The sequence below is a fragment of the Triturus cristatus genome, chromosome 1_2, assembly GCF_964204655.1.
Source record: "Triturus cristatus chromosome 1_2, aTriCri1.1, whole genome shotgun sequence".
Taxonomy (NCBI): domain Eukaryota; kingdom Metazoa; phylum Chordata; class Amphibia; order Caudata; family Salamandridae; genus Triturus; species Triturus cristatus.
The window spans coordinates 875620348-875642846 of record NC_140580.1 but is presented as its reverse complement, the minus strand read 5'-3'; the positions used below and the strand labels follow the sequence as shown (position 1 = coordinate 875642846).

Here is a 22499-nt window from a genome sequence, read left to right as displayed (position 1 = left end):
TTCCAAGACTGTGTGGAGGGTTTGCACAAGGTCACCCACCAAAGCAACAATAAAAGCTGGAGCTTCCCTCCAACATGTTGAAGACCTTAAACCAGAACCTGCATGGACCTTGGTGCTCTTGGCATTCAGAACTTGGAACCAATGCTCCCCATTTCCTCCTGGTAATAACCAAGCCTGAAAGCCCCTGCTGAAACTCTGCTGGCATTCCCTGCTGCTGCTGCTGATGCCCTTGCCGGCTGGGACATTCCATAGCCAGCCTATGGGCCAGAGATGCAGCCACAGCTCATTGAAGCCCTCTCTAGCCCTCATAAGAGACCAGAGGATGACTTCCCAAGAAAAGAAAATGTTACCAGAGCAGGTGACCTCAGAGCTGACTACCTGGCGAGCCCACCCCCTGCTTGATTTATTTTTTGTTGTTTTGACTTTTTAATTGAACCTCTTGTTATTGCAGTGGCCAGCCCCTGTTCAGCTTTCAAGCTAGCCATAATGAGAGAAGCTGGTGTGGGCTGAATAAGGTCCATTGTGCCTATAGTCAGGGGCACTGGAATTATGCCGCATGATAGGGCCAAATTGTGTGGCAGGGTAGAGTAAATTATGTGGCAAGAAATGGCAAATTATGTAACGTAATGTAGCACATTTATTAATAGTATTACTTCATTCTTTTGTACTTTTTACACTTGTTAACACTGTCTGGGCTTTGAGTGCACCTAATTAATACCAGTTTAATACTGGTATATAAGCAACAGAAAGGTGACCAGTAAACCTTTGCAAAAGGCTTTCCACTGCGCGACAAGATGTGCCACTGCGATGTTTGTACCTCTTGAACCTTTTGGGCTATAAACAGATTTCTTTTTTGGTTAAAATCTGTAGATTATGCAGCAGATGACGGATTATGTGCCAAATGCAGCAAATTTATAATTATGCGAAAACTGCCGCACAATCGCATAATTCCCAGTGGCCCTGGATTCCATAGTCTTGCAACTGTGTCTGTGGGTCAGTCAGAAGTCTGCCCCCATCATCATCGTGGTTGGCCCCCACTGAGTGTGAACCTTCAGAGACCCCGGATTATGAAAGATTCCCATTTCAGGTGGCCGAATCACTAGCCTAAACAATAATGTCAGCTTGGCTCAGTAAACACAATTTCGAACTGGTAGATGTTGTCCCCTTCTTTTATAGTTTGCCAAAAGCACTGCCTCTTGCCCGTGCCTTTGTTTTGTTTCTGTAGTGCTCTTTTTGTTCACAACCAATTGGGCTATGACCAAGATACTTACCTACTCGCAGTACAGCAACTCATTTTTGGCACGAGAAACGTGAGTCTCCAGTCTGAAGCTGTTGACCACAGTCAGCTGGTCATCGTAATAAAATCAATTGCTTAAAGGTACTTTTGTGGTATCTGCTTTTCATTTTCAGCATTTTCCAACGTTCCAGATGATTTAGTAATCACGAACATTATTTAGTGCACACGGCAAGTGGCTCTTGTTTTACGAATGCCTTGTGCTTGATCGATTACTGTGTATTGCTACTTTCTCCCACTCTTGAGTTATTAGTGCAGTGTTGTGTACTTACTACTCTGGCTGGGCCTGGACGTTAGCAGATTGTGTTGTTTTGTACCTTGGAGTCTCCCTGCATCTCCCATGAGCCAGGACTGGTCTGTTCATTCACATCTAACCGAAGGGTCAAGAGAAGTGAGTGAGACTAGCTTTCCATCACAGGCTGAGTACCTTATGCCTGGTGAGTAGGGACTTCTGGTAGTCTCGCTTCTAGCACGCTTGGTAGGTCCTGCACTGTGTACTCCAAGGAAACACCTTGACACACAGAGACCACATTTTCAAACTCATATTTTAGGTCTCCTTCGAGCACCTAGAAGAGATACAGAATTCGGTTTCTAGTAAAGGATAAGTAAGTATGAACTACCGTCTGTATGCGTACCATTCCAACCAGTACAGCGCAGTGGCCCCACTCATTGGTAATGGCGCAATGTAAATAAATACATGCATTAATCTACCTTTTACAGCAAAATCATGCGAGACTAGTAAAGCCAGAAGATTTTCTTCTATTTTTCCGCCAAGTGGTACCTTTGCAGAGCTTGGTGATAACATTTGGACGTGGCAAGCAAGGAGGAGGCTTATGAACCACACAAATGTGTCAAGTATTTAGATTAAACACAGGCATGAGATTCAAGGACCTTTTTGCGACCCTTGCTGCAGGCTGAGTTGAAGCACTCGATTGACAAAGCACGAGAGAAGAGGTTGGCGTAATTAGGCCTGACACATTGTTCTTAATTCCCAAGGCGCTGGCACACAGACCCAAATTCCACAGTCCGGCCACTGAGTTCGCCAACAAAAATGGCGCTCAGATTATGAATCGCGCACTTGGGTCCCACTCAGGCTCTCTAGAGAATGATGTGGCGGTGTCTCTTTGTGTGACCTCAGTGCCATGCACTCCAAATCCCAGCGCCTCCGCCGCCTGCTCACGGCACTTGGCTCGATAATGATAGCGGTGACAATGTGGATTGGCCTCCCCTGGCTGTCCTCGAGGGGTTCTCTTAATTGAAGCACTGAAGACTGTTGCCGTGGCATCTTAGAGGCACTTCTGCTCCCACACTGCTCAGTCTGAGAAATCTGCTAGTGATGCTATATACTCCACGGAATACAAGCCAAGCACTTGCCTAAGAGGACTAGAGTAAAAAACATGGATGCCACTCCAGTCTACCATTGACAAAGAAACAAAGAAAGGACAGCGTGCATGACAAGCACAGGGCGTGCTTATTACTTGATAACACCATAAATGTGTCTTTTGTAATTTGCTTCCAGACTTTTGCATTAATTTATCATCCAAGAAATGATGACGTCTTTTTGAGTGCGCTGGAAAATGTAGCCATCCTGATAAAGAGAAGATGGGGCAATTAAATCTTGAAAAAGAACAAATGATGGATAGAATGCTGAACAAATCAAACATTCACCCCCAGTCACAGATCTGGGTTTAATCCATTGTTTTTTTGCTCACCACGCCATCCCAGTTTGGACCCAGCCATGTGCAAAACAGTCTTGACCCTGCTCCCCATGGGAAGAGTCCAGCCCAAACTGCCAGGCCAGGCACTCCCTGGACCAGAAACAAGCATCCTGGGACCGGTTTCCAGTCCAGGTAGGACCTGACCTGGCATTTTGGGCTGGACTGTTCCCATGGAGAGCAGGGTCAAGACTGATTTGCACATGGTTGGGTCTAAACTAGGGTGGCGTGGTGAGCAAAAGAATGATGGATTTAACCCAGATTTCTTAACTGGGGATGACAGTTTGAAAAGTTTCAGCACTCCATCCATTATCTTGTTGTGTAATGAAATCTTCAACATCTCTGTTGAGATTTCCGACAAAGGTGCCAATGCCTGTGAGCAGGGCTTTAAGTGGGCTGGGTCTCACCGGTGCTGAGCACTGGCAGTTTTTTAAAGGGAGCCTCGAAACGGGTCTCTATCGGGCTCTGTTTGTGCCCTGGGAACGGTGGTCCATTTTTTCAGGACTGCAGTGACAGCAGGCACATCGATGTGCACTGCTCACACTGCTCACTTCTCACTAGTTGAGAAGTTACTGTATGACGTCATGCTAGGTGAGCGTTGTAGGGGAAGGGAAATCCTTTAATGAGAGTCATTTTCTCTCTGGATTATCCTTCTCTTTTTGAAACTCAGGAGCAGCTACATTGTTGTGGTGTCACCAGAGCTTTAAGTGGAAGCTTTTTCAATATTATATACAAGCCATAGTTGCTGCTTATTTATCTTATGCAACTAACATCCATTGACAAAGCCAATAGTCCTGACTTGTTGTAGGTATGACGTTACTTGTTGTAGCATATCTTGTTGCAATGACAGAAACAGAAAAATACCAGCTGGGCGGCACACTATGCTAAGCACAGATTTTTAGCTTAGGTGTTTTTAAGCCACGGCCTAAATTACATTGGCCACGACCATTTAAGAGAACCCCCAGTTTTTTCATCTCACTTAAAGCCCTGCCTGTGAGGATGTGATTTAATTTACCAATTATGCATGTAAAATTCAGAAATGCCACAAACTATATAATAAGTCTCTCCAAACATAAGAAATGAAGGATGACGTTTGTAATAAAATCACCGTCTTGAGGAACACAAAAGTAAAGATATACCTGGATCGCCTAAGTTGATATACTCTGATGTTAGAGAAAAGGAGTATGTTGTGGGACAGTGAGGTCTTAACATAGAAAATAGTGAAAGAGTGTGATAAGGCCCTGGATAAGGTCTACAGACACTGTGTTTAAATGATCTTTTCTAGATTTGATTGCATTTATATATCACTTACTACCCCGGACGAGGAATTGAAGCGATTATCAGCGAGTACCACACTACTCTGGAAACCAAAAAGGATTAGCGGTGGATTAGTATAGAGAAATATACATTTTTAATTTGACCGGTTGACATGTGACTCTGTTAGTTTGATTGAATAGGATAATGGAGTGATAGTGGAGGGAGGAGTCTAGAAAGTGTTATTTGGGAGATCATAGTAGTAAGATGAGGTTTGGGATGAATCTCTTATAGTTATGATTGCGATTATCATATTTACATATTGTCATAAATAAAATACCCTATAAGCATCTAATCAAATAACTTATACAACAACTATGCAGTGAGCTGTATACACATTAAGCTAAAAAAAAAAAAAGTAATATATACATTTGTTAAGCAGATCTAAAGAATATCTATATACATTTTAAACCATAGGTAGTATATATATTTTTACAAAGAAATGCACACATCTAAATGCATACGTATAATCAAATTATAAATATTTAAATACACGGGCATATGCTGTATATTTGTGTTTGTTACTAGAGGGAGGCTTGGGTCCTTGCACAACTAGATTGTACCACTTCTATTGTGTATACTAACAAAGTATCTAGTTGCCTTGTTTCTCAATTGTTCAAAAATAGAATGACCAATTCCCTTAATTCATTAGCCCAGGTCCAGGTCCTGAGGAGAACCCCTGAAAAATGTGGGGTTTGAAAAGCTGCCCCACTCCCCTGGGAAAGGACATTCGCAGCATTAGTGTCTGGGAGAGATCCAGAATAGTAACCACTCTCCACACAACAACATTTTAAGCTAGCGTCCCCAGGGCAATACACAATGGCAGGATATATTATACATTATACATTCTAAAAGTGAATTTTCCACCAAGTGTCTAATGTGTCAGTAAAGGACTGGTCAAATATGTCATGTATAAATATGTCAGTTTGTACATATTATTTATGTAAACACCACTGTGATCTATGTATGTTTGAATTAAGTGTTTTCACAAATTAAGTGTTGCCCTTCATAAAGACATGCTTCAAATGCAAAAAACATTTTTCTGAAGAAGACAAAGAAAAGTGAAATAAATCACAACGGCATTGGTCTTTCTATTTTTGAACAATTGAGAAACAAGGCAACTAGATTCTTTGTGAGTGTACATTTGTGTTTGAGCATGGTGGTTATGTGAGAGGGACCCAGCTCTGGAGTTGTTTCTGAAAATAAGACAGTTACCCGTTGATCTTATGTTTGAGGTAATGAATTCCATAGTTTGGCTATATGAACAGAGAAAGATGTACCACCCATGGTTTTTTTCTTGTATGCTGGGGTTTTGAGGCGAGGTGCCAGTCTGGAGCAGAGTTTCTTTTGTTGTATGTATTTGGTGATTTAATTCTGGATGAAATTTGGTCCTGTTCCATGTATTGCTTTGGGTGTGATACAAAGCAGCTTGAAGGAGGATCTTCTGGCAACGGTAAATAATGTAGGACCCTCAAGGCAGGGGAGATGTGGGCTTGTGGCTTTACGTGTAGGAAGTAGTCTGGCAGCAGAGTTCTGAATGTGTTGTAATATTTTAATAATTTATAAAGATGATTAATTGTAGTAGCCATTGGTGTAATCAAGTTTAGACAGTACAATAGAGATAGTTGCCTGAAACTTGTGTGAAAATCCTAGGTGGGTGACAATGGGTCACAGAGTTTACATAGTAATGAAGCTTGATCTTACGAATTTGTCCACTTGGACATTCATTGATAACTTGGAGTCCATGGTAATTCCAAAGTTTATTATTTCCTTGATCAAGTAATACTTTATGATACATAATTAAGGCATAGTCACTTTAACAATTCAGAAGTCAAATAACGAAGAAGGGAAACATATAGAGAACTCGCTGGGCACAAATATCATCACATAATGGCTGAGCCATAGAATGTTAGAGTATGTGCCTGTCTGTCCACCCACACATATATGCGTGAGTGACCGCATTTGTGTGCCACACTCCTAAAATTGGCTCTAAGCACCATCTGTCTGTCTAAGATTCTAAATTAATGAATACAAAAGGGAAATGCTACTCATTTGCATCAACAGAAAGTACAAACCATGGCATCAATGTTCGCTTTACAAATGGAGCAGATCACAATTAGTTCTAAAGATGCTAAGAGCCTAATTCACTGAACTAAAAATGCCAAAATAGGTGTGCCATTCTCGAGGCACATGTGCCTTTCTGTTGACATCTTGATCATGTCATGATGGAAAACCAAAGACTAGTTCAAGGCTCTTGACCACCTACTTATGGATTATTTGTATATCCTGTTTGTCAGTTAGAATTCACAGGGTTTACAGAAGTCAGCCCTAGCCTCCATCACCGCACAGCATGAAGTACATCGATTTGGGCTGCAAGATCGCATGTGCTCGATATTCTCCCTCCTAGTTAGTCAATATAATGGTCTCTGGTTGACAGTCATGGCAATCATGCTAACAAAACACAGATGAGATATAAGGGGTTGTAACTACATGGGCTAAAGTAATGGTTATTGTTTGGATCCCATGTAACAATCTTTGGGAACCAGGCCATGTGGTTTCTTTCCAGGAAATATAACATTTTAAAATGTGAATTCTTGTCTATGGGCATCAGTTAGGAGTCGCAGGCGCTACCTTTAGCTTACTCTTTGGTACCTCTATCACTGTCTTTGATTATCAGGATCATGACGGCATCAATACGTACAGAAAGTAAGCACAACTCTTAGACCCCAGCTACTTTCCATAGATCCTAATCATACTTTCCATAGGTCCTAATCAGTTTCCTATCCCAACAGAAGTAAATAGGAGACCATGTAGAGGCACATGGTGGGCGTTCGGCCACTATTGGAAGACAAAGGGTTGGTAATGTCTTTTCCTGTAATCCTGGCACTTTGGTGGACTGAAATCCAAGTTTTTAATAAGTGACAGGAGATGTTAATATCAGCTTCTTTATGTTTTCAGAGATATCCACTTAGAACTTGAAGAAGTTCTAGAAAAAGTTTCGGCAGAGAAAGAAAAGGCACTGTTTCTCGTTGCTCTCACACGTTTCAGTATAATTGCCTGTAGCCTGCTGTTAAAGTACCAAATCTTTAAGCACACTGAAATGGCTCTTAGAAGGCATGCTATAGCTCTACATGAATAAATAAATACTAAAGGCGTAACGCTAGTGTCTGAATTACGTCATCTTGCTCAAACCAAATCCATTCTGAAATATGTTGTCCATGCTCACCCCTGTCACAGTCCTTCAAAATAATAAAATTATGTGTGTATACAAGTGTGTGTGTTGACACTCTAGTCTCTGAGTTATCCTTTTTGAAGGTGCTGTATTGAAATCTGACAAGTCTGAAACTAAATTCTGATGTATTGGTTCAGATGGGCCAGAATCATAGATGCAATTGATGATCTGTTTGAAATACCTTTGGATCTCGGGAGCAGGGGAAAACTATTTACTTGTCCTCTACTTAGTCCGAGAGGATAGGGAGAACTCAAAGTGTGTCTTTCAGCACTCTTTCAGCACCTATGTCAAAAGGTAGTTGAGCCACCCTCAGTGTCTCATCAGATGGAGGCTATGGTGGGGGGGAAGGGGATGCAAAGGGGTACACGTTAAAGAAGAATTTCAGTTTTCAGTGAGGAAGGCAATAGCATGTCAAAGGCAGATCTTCAAGCTTGGTACCCACCTAGTGGAGAAGAGCATCAAGCAGCTCCAATTGTCCAGAAATTAACAGAGGTCCTTGCCTACCAAATTAGTAGAGTTATTTAAATTGCATGAGTCAGGCTTCAGCTAATATTCACAGTTTGTGGCAGCTGTACAAGAGGCCATTAACAATCAGACGCCAGCTTAGTTCAGGTATTGGGAGCCAGCCAAAGCCTTCAAATGGCATCTTCAAAGGCTCTCTCCTAATTTGAGGTTTCATGTCCTGATGTTTATTACAGAACCAAATAGGGAAGTTCAACCCTGCTTCTTCCCATAGCTACTCAGTAGGAATTCAGGTGGATACCCCCAAGACAATGACAAATGAAAGGAACAGTAGCTTTGACCTTGGATAATTTGAATATCCAACCCACTGTCCTGGAAGGAACAATTCCACCATTACCCTCATGCAGTATTTTCCTAACTGGCAAATATGCACAAAACATGCATGCTCTACGGCTCCTTGGCAGAGCACTCAGTCATTCTCAATGTGGCCTTAGAAAGTAGGGGCGGCCAAATATACCTAAGTGGGCACTTGCAGGTGAAACTTGACAGCAGTGGACATTCGTCCATACAGCCATGCACATCGTCAACATAATGTGTTTCTTCTTTAGTTAACAACAACAAAACACATCTCTATTGAAAAAGCTGCCATTTTATATCACCGAAAGGGTTCGAAAAATAATTTTTGATGTACTGATGATGCCAGAGATATATTGATTTTTTATATTCAATAGTCACCTTCTTTTCTGAAACCTCACAAAATAACCCCATCAACCCAAAGTGAAAACATACTCCATTCACAACAGTGTCAGCTGAAGGGTATTCTGTCACAAACGTGATGGAGTATCATGCCCGCCAAACTCTCGGTGGTGCCCCATTCATTCTATCAAGTGAAAGCATAATGCAACTGGCTGACAGAGTGTTGGCTGTCAGATTAAGGGCATCACACTATCTACTCTAAGACAGACATTGTGATGTCCTTTTTATCTGTCCGTCATTACCAGGAATCAAGAAATTAAACTAATACCTCGAAAAATCAAGGAAATATCTCCCTGGGTGTGGTGGTCATTAGTTATTTATTTTTCAATAATAAAAACCCTTTTGTAATTTTGTTTTTGAAAAACAAAAAGTTTGGTGGACATTCATCAAAACCAACAGTGACCATTCACCAAACTTTTAGTACCTTCTAAGGAATCAGATCACTGCTGGGCCGGAGGTGATCTCTAAATATGGCAGTGCTCTGTCAATCAGCGTGGAGGACGTAATGTTCTGCGCCACCTAGACAGACAGAGTTAAACCACCAGACTCGAAATCAGGCCCTATGTCTGGTCATTTCTATTTAGTCAATGTTCCAATGACACTCTCTGCACCTGGAGAATGAATTTGTGAGTACGGGCACAGCAGAAACGTGTCAATCATCGGGCATCGAGCGACCCTTGACCGTGTTAGGTAGGTTGCTCCCCCTCCGCACCGCACCGCCTGTGCGTCCTGTCCCTGCCCCAGCTGCCGCTGCTGAGGTAAGTACTGTGCCCCCGTGATCTGTGCCCCGTTTTGCCTTCTGTGCCCCCGTGATCTGTGCCCTCTGTTTCTTTCTGTGCCCCCGTGATCTGTGCCCCGTTTTGCCTTCTGTGCCCCTGTGATCTGTGCCCCATTTTGCCTTCTGTGCCCCCGTGATCTGTGCCCTCTGTTTCTTTCTGTGCCCCCGTGATCTGTGCCCCGTTTTGCCTTCTGTGCCCCTGTAATCTGTGACCTCTGTTTCTTTCTGTGCCCCCGTGATCTGTGCCCCGTTTTTACCTTCTGTGCCCCCGTGATCTGTGCCCTTGCCCCTGTGCCATCCACTGCTCCCGTTCCTGCCGCTGCAGCCCGTGCGGCCCCGCCCCCCTGACTGTCCATTCGCTGCCCCTACCTCCCGCCTCCCACCTCCCAGCTGCTCCTCCCTCCCTCCTCCTCATATATGGTGGCCGCTGTGCGGACGCGCAGCAGCCGCGCGCAACGGGCGAGCTGCTGGCACGCCTAAGGGAAGCCCGTCTGCGCCTGTCCGCGCCTGGACCACGCCCAGCGCCAGGACCCCTGGCCCCCACGAACGCCACGACGCCCGCCTCTGCTACGACTCCAGCACCCTCCACACACTCAGCGCCGGACGAATACGCACCTGCTGCCTGGCTGCCCCGAAGCGCTCCCAAGGACCCTTCTCCTGCCGGAACTGTAGCTTCACCAACATCCGGCCCGCCAACCCACCTACCAAAGAACCCAACCACCTAAGATGCATCCTTCTCAACACCCGCTCCGCACTTAAACACACCATGGAACTCTGGGACCTACTGGACTCCAAAACCCCAGACGTCGCCTTCCTGACGGAGACCTGGCTGAACCTCTCCTCGGCACCCGACATCGCCATAGCCATCCCGGAAGGCTATAAAATCACCTGCAGGGACCGCACCAATGGAGTAGGAGGAGGAATCGTCATCGTCCACAGGCACTCTCTCAAAGTCTCAACCAACACCGACGACACCCTCAGCACCGCCGAACACCTGCACTTTCAAATCCACACCGATCCCAACACCACCCTCAGAGGAACCCTCATTTACAGACCCCCCGGGCCACGAGCACAGTTCAGCGACTCCATCACCGACCTCGTCAGCACACACGCCCTCGCCTCCACGGACTACATCCTACTCGGGGACGTGAACTTCCACCTCGAGAACAACAACGACACCAACTCCTCCACCCTGATCGACAACCTCGGACTCAGACAACTCGTCACTACACCCTCCCACTCCGCCGGCCACACGCTTGACCCCATCTTCTCCGCAAGCTCCCACATCTCCTTCAACCACACCACCGAGCTCCACTGGACCGATCACCGCTGCATCCACTTCACCTTCCGGAAAGCCACCTCGCACCACCGCACCCAACAGGTGCTGTGCCGCTACTCGAGCAAAGTCACCGAAGACCAGCTTTCCACCTCCCTCGCCCGGAACACACCCACAGATCCGACCGACCCGACACCGCCGCTCGCAACCTCAAACAGTGGATCAACGACTGCGCCAACACCCTCGCCCCCCTCAAGAAGCCCTCCAACACCCACACTAGCAAGAAAGCCAGCTGGTTCACCGAAGACCTCCAGGCCTCCAAGCAACCTGCTGAAAACTCAAAAAAACCTGGATCCGTGAACGAACACCGGAACGCTACATTGCCCACAAGAACGCCACCCGCAGACACCACCACCTCATCAGATCCGCCAAAATGACCTCCTTCAAAGACCGCCTAGACAACAACGCACACAACAGCAAAGAGCTCTTCAACATCGTGAAGGAACTCTCCAACCCCAGCTCCAACACCAACGATATCCCACCTTCACAAGACCTGTGCGACTCGCTGGCCATCTTCTTCCATCACAAGATCGCAGACATCCACAACAGCTTCAACACCGTCACCACCCCGGCAACCACTGAGACCCCCGCTCCCACGACCACCACCCACACCAACCGCCTGATCTCCTGGACCAACATCAACGACGACGACACCATCAAGATCATGAACACCGTCTGCTCCGGATACCCAGAAGACCCCTGCCCACACCACATCTTCAACAAAACCAGCAGCACCATCGCACCCAATCTCCGGAAAACCATCAACATCTCCTTCGAGACAGCGACCTTCCCGGAGAGCTGGAAGCACGCAGAGATCAACGCCTTACTCAAGAAACCCAAGGCGGACCCCAAGGACCTCAAGAACTTCCGGCCCATCTCCCTGCTCCCGTCCCCGGCGAAGATCATCGAAAAGGCCGTCAACAAACAACTGACCAGCTTCCTCGAGGAGAATAGCATCCTGGACCCGTCCCAGTCCAGGTTCCGCAGCAACCACAGCACCGAAACTGCCCTCATCGCCGCTACCGATGACATCAGGTCCCTGCTAGACAGCGGAGAAACCGTGGCCCTCATCCTCCTGGACCTGTCAGCCGCCTTCGACACTGTCTGCCACCGCACACTACAAACACGCCTCTACGACGCCGGAATCCAAGAGAAAGCCCTGGACTGGACCTACTCCTTCCTCTCCGGCAGAACACAGAGCGTCCGCCTCCCCCCTTCCGCTCCGAAGCCACCGAGATCATCTGCGGCGTACCCCAAGGCTCATCCCTCAGCCCAACGTTGTTCAACGTCTACATGGCACCACTCGCCCACATCGCATGACGGCACGACCTCAACATCATCTCCTATGCTGACGACACCCAGCTGATCCTCTCCCTCACCAAGGACCCCCACACAACCAGAACCAACCTCCACGAAGGAATGAAGGCCGTCGCCGACTGGATGAGGAACAGCCGACTGAAGCTGAACTCGGACAAGACAGAGGTCCTCATCCTCGGATCCACCCCCTCGGCCTGGGACGACTCCTGGTGGCTGACTGCACTAGGAACACCCCCAACACCCACCGACCACGCACGCAACCTAGGGGTCATCCTCGACTCTTCCCTCTCAATGACGAAGCAGGTCAACGCCGTCTCCTCCTCCTGCTTCAAAACCCTCCGCATGCTTCGCAGGATCTTCAAGTGGCTCCCCACTGAAACAAGAAGGACGGTCACCCAGGCCCTCGTCAGCGGTAGACCGGACTACAGAAACGCACTCTATGCAGGAGCCCCGGCCAAACTCCTGAAACGGCTTCAACGCATCCAGAATGCCTCCACATGCCTGATCCTCGACATCCCTCGCCGCAGCCACATCACACCCCACCTGAGAGACCTACACTAGCTCCCTGGCAACAAGAGGATAACCTTCAAACTCCTCACCCATGCACACAAGGCACTCCACAACACCGGATCAACGTATCTCAACAGCCGACTCAGCCTCTACACCCCCACCCGCCAGCTCCGCTCCGCAGACTGCGGCCTCGCCACCATCCCCCGCATCCAAAGAGTGACCACCGCCGGCAGATCATTCTCCCACCTCACTGCCAAGACATGGAACACCCTCCCCATCCGCCTGCGGCAGACCGAAGACCTTCTGACCTTCAGAAGACTTCTCAAAACCTAACTCTTCGAACAGTAGCAGCTTCCCCCCTCCTCCCCAGCGCCTTGAGACCCTCGCAGGTATGTTGTGCGCTTTACAAATGCCATGATTGATTGATTGATTGATCTATAAACTCTGGACACCATCATAAATAGATGCATTTATACAGACTCTGGAGTCAAGACACTGGAAGTGAAAATGCTTAGCGGGAAATCACAGTATCCGTTCAAGACATAACCTAAACAAGACAAACATAATTCCATTTATCGTCCTCTGGGTCTGTGCTCCAGTTGAGAGAAGGACTTTAGCGTCGGCGCACTAATCATTAGAGAATATTTACAAAGCAAGTTTAATTGAGCCTATACTGGCGCGGCGCCATCTTGAACAGCTGGGACCGCGTTGTGCTCAGAAATTTCAGGCGGAGAGGAATTAAAACAAGAATTGAATGCCGTGCGCCAGATAAATGGAGTACTTTTTTATAGGGACCAACACCTGTACTAGCCTAAACTTATAATTAAAGAAGACAGTGCGGGGGCTTTAGTGGCAACAGTACAAAATGCTGAAGCTGCGTTGGCAAGCCTGTCACGCAGAACGATTCAAAAAGGCTTGATGCAGCTGCTCTTGCCTTCCTGGGAGTCTATTCTACAACAGATGCATCTTCACGCTCCCTGCTTGTGCCTTGAACCTGTGGTGAAACCCCCTTGTGGAAAGGTTGGATGGTGGTGAGAATGGGCAGGGGGGAGAAAAAACTCCATACCTGCCCTATTGGGAATTCTGATGCATACTGTTCTGTATCTCCAGCCACAGACAATGACTCTAGAAAATTTGTGAATGCTGTAACAGAGGAAGGTGTTGCCACCTACCTACTTCGTGACGCACTAGAGACATGCAACGCCAAGCTCATGAATGGAATAACCTCACTAAAACTCTATTAATGTCCAGCCTAGTAAGCGTCTGAAGATCAAAAGGATGAGCAGCGATATTGGTAGGCAAAAAAACATATATAACACAGTAGCCATCACCACCAATGTTACCGAAGGTACTTAATTTTTTCACCTTACATATACTATTCCTTCTGGACACTTTTTATCTTTGAAAGATGAACTAGCAATTACTAACACATTTGGGTGGAGGGACCTGGGCTAAGGAAAGATCAGAAAGGATAGCCAAAAATATACTAATTCATTTATTATTCAAACAAGGTTTCACCTCTCCATTGGAATCAATGCAAAAATACACTACATAAATGTAAAAAAAAGACCAAGTAACTGCATTTCAGATTTCTTGCAAATAACCACTCGGCCCCCAGTCAGAGGTGGAATTATACATTCAGATGGAATCATTTTGGCTTCCACCTAACAATCCTTGATGCAAACCCCAATCAATAATGAGATTATCGGGGAGGAGCCTAGCGCGCAACCAAGATGGCCGCGTAGGTGCGAGGCTCCCGAGGACCTCCGCAACCTCCTACATTTATCCTGAATTCATCCTGCCTCGATTGAGGGGACTGTGTTGGTGAGCCTGAGCTGAGGTGGAACCCGTTTTCCGTTCTCGAATCGGACCTCGGGTGCCGGAGTGAGCACCGATTGAAGTTTGCGGCCTTCTTCTCGCCGAACCCCGGATTTGCGTTGGGGGGTGGCCCAGTGGCAAAGTGAACAACAACGGCGGGCCGGGCCTGGCGAGTCGCGTACCCCGCACTTTCGCTTTCGCTTTCTCGCCGTCTTTGCAAGTGAGATCGCGGAGCCTTTTGTGTTGGTGTGGCCTCGCTGGGGGACCCTGCCTGACTGCCTGCTGTGGCCCACCCTGCCGATCTGGGGTGGCCCCCCCGGAGCTCGTGGCCCTGATTGCCTGCCCTCTACGGCGTTGCTGGTGCGATTGTGGGACCAGCGGCGATGGCCACGAAACAAGATGGGGATCGGTCAAAGACCAAGTCGACCCGACGTGGCACCGTCCATCCGGCCAACAGCATGGACCGCTATACCCTCCAGAGGGGATCTCCCGGCGGACCGCACAAGTCCCCTGAGGGCCCATCTGATGCCCCGGACTTGCCCACGGATCTGACTCTCCACGACGTCATGGGCGCCATTTCCGAGATGAAGGCCTCGGTGGGCCAGCGGTTCGACACCCTGGCACAGAAGATCGACGCGGTCCTTGTGGACGTTGGCCTGGTGAGGGCCGATCTTTCCAAGACCAACGATCGAGTTGATTCTTTGGCCCACACCGCATCGGGCCTTACAACTGAGGTGGCGGCACTACAACTGGAGGTACGCCGGCTAAGTCAGGCGAGCGCACTTATGGATCGGCGCCTCGAGGATTCCGAGAGTCGGGCCCGGAGGAATAACATCCGCATCATCGGAGTACCCGAGGGACGGGAGGAGGCGGCGGCGGATCTATTTGTGGAGGACCTGATCGCTACCCATCTCCAGCCTCGGGGACTGAGTAAATTTTTTGCTGTGGAGAGGGCCCACAGGGTTCCCGGGGGAAGGCCGAAGGTCGGAGCCCCTCCGCGACCTCTCATTGCCCGGATTTTTAACTTTCGGGACAGAGACGCTATCCTGCAAGCTTCCAGACTACATGGGCCGGTTAAGCTGGAAAATATGGAAGTGAACTTTTACCCTGATTTCACCCAAGCGGTCCAGAAGCAAAGACTGAGTTTCCTGGGCGTTAAGCGCCGACTCCGGGACCTGAACTTAAAGTACGCCATGCTATTCCCGGCCAAGCTGCGAGTAGAGGTGGATGGTCGCACGCACTTTTTTGATCGTCCCGAAGCGGCCGGGGACTGGCTGGACACTCTGTCTGGGGATCGCGATCGAGACGGCGGGGGGGGGGGGGCGGCGGGAGGAGACGGCCCACTGGATCGGGACTGAGGGGTCAATATTGGGCCTCACTCTGGACGAATACGATGCTACTTTCGATCAAGCGTCAGTCTTTGTACATTCCCCTCCCATGGAGGTTGTGTGGGGTCTAGAAGGAGTACTCTTTCCTCCTCTAGGGGGTCTAGCTAGTTTCTTTCTATAGGGGCGACAGGCACACTGCAAGTTGGGGGGGCTATCCGGGCTCATGCAGGGGTGCAGGGAGGGGGGAGTTTTGTTGGAGTGGGTGGGTTGGGGTGGGGTGTTGTTCGTTTACACCACAAGGCAAACGTATTATTGTGTTATCTCTACAGTGCTCTCTGGGGGACGAGTGATGACTTCTGTTTATGATGGGGGGTAGGGGACTGAGTTTGTTGTCCTGGAATGTCAATGGACTGGGGGACAGGATAAAACGAGGTGTGGTCCTGCAGTTCTTGAAGCGAACCTCGCCCGATATAGGTTTTCTGCAGGAGACGCACCTCATTGGCAACTCCTTTTGCGCCATGAATCGACGGGGCTACCGCCTTGTGGCCCATTCGGGCTTCACGTCTGGTTCACGGGGTGTGGGCATTATGGTTAAAAACTCGCTCCCGTTGAAGATTGATGAGGTGCGCCATGACGATAGGGGACGTTACACGGTTTTGGTGGGTAGACTGGAGGGCAGAGTGGTCGTTTTTGTGTCAGTATATGTCCCACCGGGGCTGCAGACGACCACCTTTGCGGACCTGGGGCGCCTCCTCCTTGGCCTTCCGGAGGGGATTCTAGTGGTGGGGGGGGATTTTAATGCTGTAGTTTCCGGAACTGTGGATCGTCACCCCCCTAGGGATCTCCCCCGGGCCCAAGCGTGGTTATCTGGCCTCTTGGATACCCTGGGGCTGGTGGATTGTTGGCGTTTAAAACATCCCACGCAGCTACAGTACACCTTCCATTCAGGGGCTCATGGTAGTCTCTCACGGCTAGATTATGTCCTGGTCCCAGCGGCTTATGTGGGGAGGGTGGGAGAAGTGCGCCATTTGGCACGGGGTATTTCGGACCACTCCCCGCTCTTGTTGCACTTTGATATTTTGTCGAGGGGAGAGGGTAGAGTGGCCCCGATCAATCCCTGGTACCTGCGTGACCCCACCATTCGCGCAGAGCTGATTAAATCCCTTAAGCGCTATCTTGATGAGAATGTGGGGTCTGTGTCATCGGCGGTCTCACTGTGGGAGGCGTTCAAGACAGTACTCCGAGGAGAGGCCCTGTCCCTTATTTCCCACTCCCGGAGGCGCGAGCGGGAGGAGGTGACCCGTGTTGAAGCTGAGATAACCGAGTTGGAGGGTGATCTAGAATGTGGGGTGACGGATGATAAATTACATGTTCTCCAACTCAAGCAAGCGGCCTATAAGGCCCTCGTCACGGAGGCGGCCAGGGGCCTCAGTAGAGAGCAACAGGGGAGACTGTATGATGTGGGTGATAAGGCTGGTAAATTGATTGCGTGGCTGGATAAAAAAGAGAGAGCGAGTCGAGTTGTCCCGTTGATTGAGAAAACGAATGGTGTGTGTGTCACTGAACCGGAGGAAATTGTCTCCTGCTTCGCGGACTATTTCCGTGGGGTGTATTCCCCAGTGTCTTCCCGCTCTGAAGAGGATTCCCATGCCCTGCTCAGAGATATCGCGCTGCCTTCCCTTTCGGAGGAGGACAGGGTGTTGTTGGACGCCGCTCCAACCTCCGAAGAAATTGCCCTCGCCATACGCTCGGTCGCTTCCGGCAAGGCCATGGGTCCTAATGGTCTTCCCATCGAGTTGTATAAGCTGCGACCGGATACGCTGGCACCGCATCTCCGTGCTATGTTCCTTGCGGCCCACTCGGTGGGTTCCCTCCCGCTAGACCAGCGTCTGGCTACCATCGTGGTTATCCACAAGGAGGGGAGGCCACGGGACCGGGTCACATCCTATCGACCCATTTCGTTATTGAATGCGGAGCCCAAAATTCTCGCCAAGGTTTTGGCCAATCGGCTGGTCGGCGTGGTGTGTGACTTGGTCCACCAGGACCAGTCCGGCTTTATTCCCCATCGTAACACAGCGCTTAACCTGCGGCGGTTGCATGGGGTGCTCGCACGTGTCCCGTTCATACGGGAGCCGGCCATCTTGGCATCCTTGGACGCCACTATGGCGTTTGACACACTTGAATGGCCATATATTTGGGCGACGCTCGCGAAATTTGGGTTTGGCCCAGGGTTTATCAGCTGGGTTAAATTGTTGTACTCTGGCCCACTGGCGCAGGTGGTTGTGAACGGTAGAGTGTCGGCGCCATTTGAGTTGGGCAGGGGCACGCGGCAGGGCTGCCCGTTATCGCCGCTCCTTTTTGCGCTTGCCTTGGAGCCCCTGGCGGAGTGGCTGCGGTGGGAACCTTCTATTCGTGGTCTCCGCTGGACCCCCGAGTATGAGGACCGCGTGTCTCTATATGCTGACGATATTCTCCTGTACCTGGCTTCCCCACGTAAATCACTGATAGTACTGGTTGATGTATTGCAATCATTTGGTCGTAACTCCGGCCTTGTCATCAACTGGGCTAAATCGAGCGTGTATGTTCTCTCTGGGGAGGCTCCTATCCTTCCGCGGGGCTGTCCTATCCAGATCGCCCCGTAGGGATTTAGGTACCTGGGTATCTTCATCACCCTAGACGCGGAGGCCCAGTATGATCGAAACCTGCTGCCCCCCCTCCAGCGCCTGAAGGAGGATGTCGCGCATTGGCGGCGTTTGCCGCTCTCGCCGCTCGGCCGGGCGGCATTGTTTAAGATGATATCGCTGCCGCGTTTCCTGTACGCTTTGCAGAATACAATGGACCTCGTCCCGGCTCGCTACTTCCGCGAGGTGGAGAGTTTGCAACGCCGCCTGTTCTGGGACGGAAGACCGCGTATCGCCCTGGCGAAGCTGACGCTCCCGTGGTATGACGGGGGGATAGCCCTCCCGGATATTAAACGGTATTATTGGGCCTCCCAGCTGGCTGCGATTAATCACGGCCTATACGGGCCCGCCCTAAACCCGGCCTTTGAAATGGATAAGATGCTACTGCCGGGTGGTGACTATAATCGAGCGCTCTACTCCAGCTCGCTCGACGCACGTCTGACGGGCCCCACGCGTGTCATTGTACGAGTGTGGCACGCGGCTAATGTAGCGATGGGGTGGAAGGATCGTTTGACCCGGGCGTCACCACTGTACGCATCTGAGCAGTTGGGCTCCCTGTGGACCTCGAAGGGCTTCGAGAAGTGGGACATGATAGGCATCAGCAGGGTGGGGGATCTCTGGACGAGGGGGGATTCAAAACGTTCGAGATGCTGCAGACGGAATTCCAGTTGCAGGACAGGGAGTACTTTCGGTATATGCAGATCCGTCATGCACTATGCTCCGTCTTCCCGGACGTCGCCTCCATCCCGGAGTACTCCCCTCTGGAAGATAGAGTGCTGGATGGACATGTACCGGAAAGCACGATCTCGTTAATCTATAAAAAACTGATCAATGACCGCACGGGATTGCTGCTTGATCTTCGCGAGGCTTGGGTTGCCGATGGATTGGAGCTGGACGACGAGGACTGGGTCTCTGCGGTGGCCTCCCCGAAAGAGGTGGCCATACCGGCCCGCCTTCGCTTCGTCCAGCTCAAGATACTCCATAGGGTCTACATAACGGGGCCAAGGCTATTGCGTATGGGCTATGCTGTGGACGGGTTGTGTAAGCGTGGGTGTGGTTCTTTGGGGACCTTTCTTCATATTTTGTGGGAATGCCGAGAGGTGGAGCGATTCTGGCGTGGTGTGCATGAGGTCCTGCGGGTGGTTACGCGTGTGCCGCTGCTGCCCGAAGCGAGGAGATGCCTGTTGAACGTGTGGGAACCAACCGACTATTCGGCGCCACAGACGTCGTGGGTGACTCTGGGATATATGGTGGCTAAGCGCGATATTGCTCAGCTGTGGGGTTCCCAGAGGCCCCCGACTGTTTCGGCCTGGAAGGACAATATGGACTGGTGCATGTTTCGGGAAAAGGTGGTGTATGTAGCGAGAGGTAAGCCTGGGACATGGGTGAAAGTATGGGGCCCCTGGAACGCCTATCGTGGGGGAATCTGTGCCCCGCCGTTATTGCCCGATCCATCGCCTGCCCCGTCCCCTTAGCCGGTTTAGCTCTCCGGTACCGGGCACTGAGTCCACCCAGTCCCTGTTCTGACCTTCCCCCCCCCTTGATACTCCTATGGATTGGTAGGGTCCCCCTTCTAGGGGAGCACATGCTGCTGTTTTCGATCGTGGGTTGCCTTGTGGTTTGATTTTGTTTGTTGTTATTTATGTTTAAAAGAAACCGTCATGTGGGGTCCGGATGGTGTGGCCATCAACGCGGCTAACTCCTGTACGTTTCCCTTTGCCGCAGCCTGTGTTCTACTGTGTGTATCTTATGCTCCTCTTGTTTGCTAGCGGCCGGCCTGAAGGTTGTAGGCCCATCTTTGTATATTCTTTGAACTTTGTAATAAACGGTTTCAAAAACAAATAATAAAAAAAAAAAAAAATAATGAGATTATCCGTTTTATTATGGTCTGGAGCACTTCCATAGATTATAAAAAAGTTTTTATTGACCAAATGTAGGAAGGAAAGTCTTTTTTGGATCTAGCTTGTGTAGCGTCTTCTCTACCTCAGGCAGATGAAATGGCAGAAAAGAGCATACTTAAAATAAAGCTACTTCGCCATGCTAGAAACGATGGTCAGCTTCAACATCAAAGTCAAAGAAGCCAACCTGAAATTAGTGTTCAACGAGCAATTAAACAGGTGGCAGGAGAAACCCATCAGGATACACTTCACACCATCTTGATGTCAAAAACAAACGCATTTTTTTTTTACATCTAGCACCAACTAGCCTTCCTAGGCAAAATGCAGAGAAGTTCAGCATTCTGGACAATGAAATAGTTTTAAGATAAGCTACCCACATTTATAAATACCTGTTGGTCTTGCTTCTGACATCCACCACCACACTTAACTCCTCAGAGAAGTGAAGATCATCAAAGGTCAGCATAATTTGAGACACATTTTTAACTGCAAGGTGATCAGGTACAGGTGCAAGAGATGTCACTTTCCAGTGGAAGCGTGACTGCTAACTGATGTTCTTATGTTGTTCTATGTTCGAGATTGTCTTCTGCCAATTTAGATCCACCGGGAACACTTGAAACTTCACAAATGTGTTCAAAATCAGCTGTATAATCAAGAAAGCTTCAGACATAAACCAAGGGACCAGAATCTCAGCACCAAGTGATTACCTCCTCAGAAACACATGAGAGTAGAACAACTGGTACTTTGTAATCTGATTTGATTTGTAACAGAGAAGCATTGCATCCTTGCACAACTCCAAAAAGTCCACTACCTGCCCCATCTGACATAGGACTTGACAACAGCATGATCAGTCATCACGAGAACTTGTCTGCCTTGCACCAGGTGAAAAAAAGCCTTAAGAAAGCAACCTGATCACATTAAACCCCCATAAACGGATATATATAAATTGAGTAGACTGTTACATTCATATCATACAAATGAACCCCGTTCTGTCATGTAGACATTACACAGCCACTTGAATCTGACAAAATAAAAAGTCCTAACAATTCAATTGGTTGGTGTCCTGTGTCCACCATACGTGATCCTTACAAACATTCTGCTACATCAATGCGATTAACCCCAGTGCAATCTAGAAGCCCTAGGACACTATTCAATTATCTCTTAACATCACCAAATATCTCCATCAGAGAAGAGATTTTGAACTTTCCTTTTTCATTAACTTATCGATAGTCATGAGGTCTAAAATGGGCCTCAACTTTCCAGTCTCCCTTTTTGTAATAGGCCCAATGAAGTAAAACGACATAATCTACTCTCCTATTTAGTGCACACGCTTACAGCATCTTTGAAATCTCCTATAAAAGTTTGTCTCTCTTTTCTTCAGCTCTTGGGAAGGGACAGTGGGAAAGAAAACTCTTGAATGAATACTACAACTATATGCAGGATCCACCAATCTAAGGTCAAACCTTATTAGCAGTGTCACCCTCCCATTTTGTACTCAGGAGGGTAACACTGCTCAAGCTTGCAACAGAGGGGACGTCTTCATTGGTTTTGTCAGAGAAGGACTGATGGAGAAGGGCTTGTAGGATATGTTCTGTTGATATACACAAAGCCCTTACCTTCACAAAGGTATCCATCTTCATCCTGCAGCTGGACGTGGATGGTGACTGGGCATCCTTGCACCACCTCAATCACCTCATCCCCCATGATCACAATTTTCTTCGCTATGCCTGAAATGAGAGAGTTTTAGTTTAACCTTGTTATCTTCTTCGGTTTGTACTGAAGCAGAGTCAGAAGAGTGTTTCTTTGTGAAAAAAGCAGAGTAGCGAAATGGTGGGTGCTTTATTTTTGCCCTTCTTTATTCATGCAAAAGGACTCTCACAGGTACCAGACAGGGCTCAAGTTTAAGTTAACTCATGCTTGAAAAGTTTAGGACGCAATACAAAGAAACCTATGTTGGAAGTTTCAGAATTATTTCTTAGGTTACACAACACCACCTGTAAGATCAGATCAGTCCATAATGCTACTACAGCTACAGCTGTTTCTAACACTGTAGCCACTACCAA

The 22499-nt window shown here is 48.7% G+C and overlaps 1 protein-coding gene across 1 annotated transcript in view; it reads right to left on the bottom strand.

The window, feature by feature from the left end:
• MORN1 (MORN repeat containing 1) overlaps positions 1–22499 on the bottom strand; it is a 1183871-nt gene that overhangs the window by 944321 nt on the left and 217051 nt on the right. Inside the window, exon 8 of the mRNA XM_085609315.1 lies at positions 22053–22163. Within this exon, the coding sequence (XP_085465441.1) occupies positions 22053–22163 (111 nt within the window). The remainder of the gene's footprint in view (positions 1–22052; positions 22164–22499) is intronic.